This window comes from Echinops telfairi, unplaced genomic scaffold (genome assembly GCF_000313985.2).
Source record: "Echinops telfairi isolate 266 unplaced genomic scaffold, ASM31398v2 ScPeMD7_7421;HRSCAF=8459, whole genome shotgun sequence".
Taxonomy (NCBI): domain Eukaryota; kingdom Metazoa; phylum Chordata; class Mammalia; order Afrosoricida; family Tenrecidae; genus Echinops; species Echinops telfairi.
Window position 1 is genome coordinate 17,261,817 of NW_022111321.1, and position 1,953 is coordinate 17,263,769.

Consider the following 1,953-nt stretch of genomic DNA (forward strand, 5'->3'; position numbering starts at 1 on the left):
AAAAATAGAATGTGTGATAGGTGAGTCTTAGAACAAAGTATTTATAGATATCCATCATTGTTTATCTCTACTTTACTTTGCCTTTTAGGGTGGGATTGAAAACACAGCCGGAATCAAAATGCCCTGAGCTGCTTGCCAATTATTGTGACATGTTGCTAAGAAAAACACCATTAAGCAAAAAACTAACCTCTGAAGAAATTGAAGCAAAACTTAAAGAAGTGGTACCTAATTTTTTTTTATTTCAAAAATTATAATGACCTTAACTTTGAATTTGTTTTATGCTTATGACTTTCTATGATACGGACCAGTGAAAGATGTATGTCTGTAAGAACTAATGTTAGGAAGTTATACCGTGTAAGAATGCTACAGTATAGATATACTCAAAGTTGCCTGAAAGAAAATAGCATTTAACTCTTTTTAAAATTATTTTTAAGCATGTAAATTTTAGGTTCTAATAAAGAAAAATGGGCCTTATGGTGTTTAGAATTATAGTTGGGAGAATAGGAGATTTTACTCTCTTTTTTTATGAGAAACCAAGATAGATAGCAAAAAATTAATAGCAATAGCATAAATAAGAGTAATTGTTTTCATTCTCTTAACAATAATTCTGATAGTGTGATGATAAAATATATAATGCAGACACACACAAAAATACAGGTACAGACAAAAAGGCCAAGAAAGGTAAGTGCCAGAAGGAAGTGAAGAAGATAAAACTGGGGAAGAACTATTGACTTTTCACTTACAAATACTATTACAGTTTATTTAAAACCTGAAAAGTGGTATTTCTATAATTGAACTGTAATTAGATTACAGTTTCAAATTTATGCTGCACTTTCCAGTACAATGCCAATGAATATTTTCAAAGATGGGTGATTTAGGAGGCCTGTCTCTTTATGCCCACATAAATTTCTGATTTTTGGTGAATAGCAGATGTACAGAGACCCAGTTGAGAGAGAGCCAGGGGCTTAAGTGGAGAGGAAATGTTTTGAGAATGATGAGGGCAATGAATATACAAATGTACTTTACACAATTGATGTATGGATGGATTGTGATAAAAGGTGTATGAGCCCCTAATAAAATGATTAGGAAAAAAAATCTAAATAAATAAAAAAATTTTTTTAAATAGAATTGAGAATGATTTTTTTTCTTACAGCTCTTGGTGCTTAAATATGTACAAAACAAAGACGTTTTTATGAGGTATCACAAAGCCCATTTGACACGGCGTCTTATATTAGACATCTCTGCTGATAGTGAAATTGAAGAAAATATGGTAGAGTGGCTAAGAGTAAGTAACCTTTTTCTTTTTAATATTCTTTTTCTAATCTAGCATATGGTTCATAAGTGATGATACATTTTAGAAATATACTTAATGTCAAAGAGATAGGGAACATTGATACCTATTAGAGTGATTTCTTAATCAAAACTTAATAAAACATCTTTGTTATTGATATATTTTTATTGATTCACATTTATTTGTACCTCTACATTAATTTGAAATTTACAGGACTCATTAAGTTACAAATAAATCATTTTATTTTTAATGTGTTTTCATTTTGATAGAATTTAACTCTTAAGATAAATCTATCCTTAATTTCATGTGTGTGTGTGTTTTCACTTCGTTATTTTATGTATTTATACTCACCCACATTAACACTCACGTATATTTCAAATTACAGAGAGCTCTTGCTTGAAATAGTAGTGTGAGATAAGAAGATATACTGAGCAAACCGAAACTGCGAAGTGATCTTAATACTAGCCTTCATATATTTCCTTTTTTAATATTTTATTAAATTTATATTATTATATTGATGATTCATTTTTATAGTGCTTGCTTCACCAAGGCAGTCAGGTACATTAAGCTAAGTTCTGCACAGCAGAATTCAGGATAATTCCTCATTTTCAAATGTCTTCAAAGAAGTCCTCAACACATTTTGTGAGGTAGATATGACTTTC

General features: G+C 30.0%; 1 protein-coding gene across 1 annotated transcript in view; it reads left to right on the forward strand.

Annotated features, from left to right (window-relative positions):
• CUL5 (cullin 5) overlaps positions 1–1,953 on the forward strand; it is a 92,190-nt gene that overhangs the window by 77,931 nt on the left and 12,306 nt on the right. The window contains exons 12-13 of the mRNA XM_045297737.1: positions 89–221; positions 1,154–1,285. Coding sequence (XP_045153672.1) covers positions 89–221; positions 1,154–1,285 — 265 coding nt within the window. The remainder of the gene's footprint in view (positions 1–88; positions 222–1,153; positions 1,286–1,953) is intronic.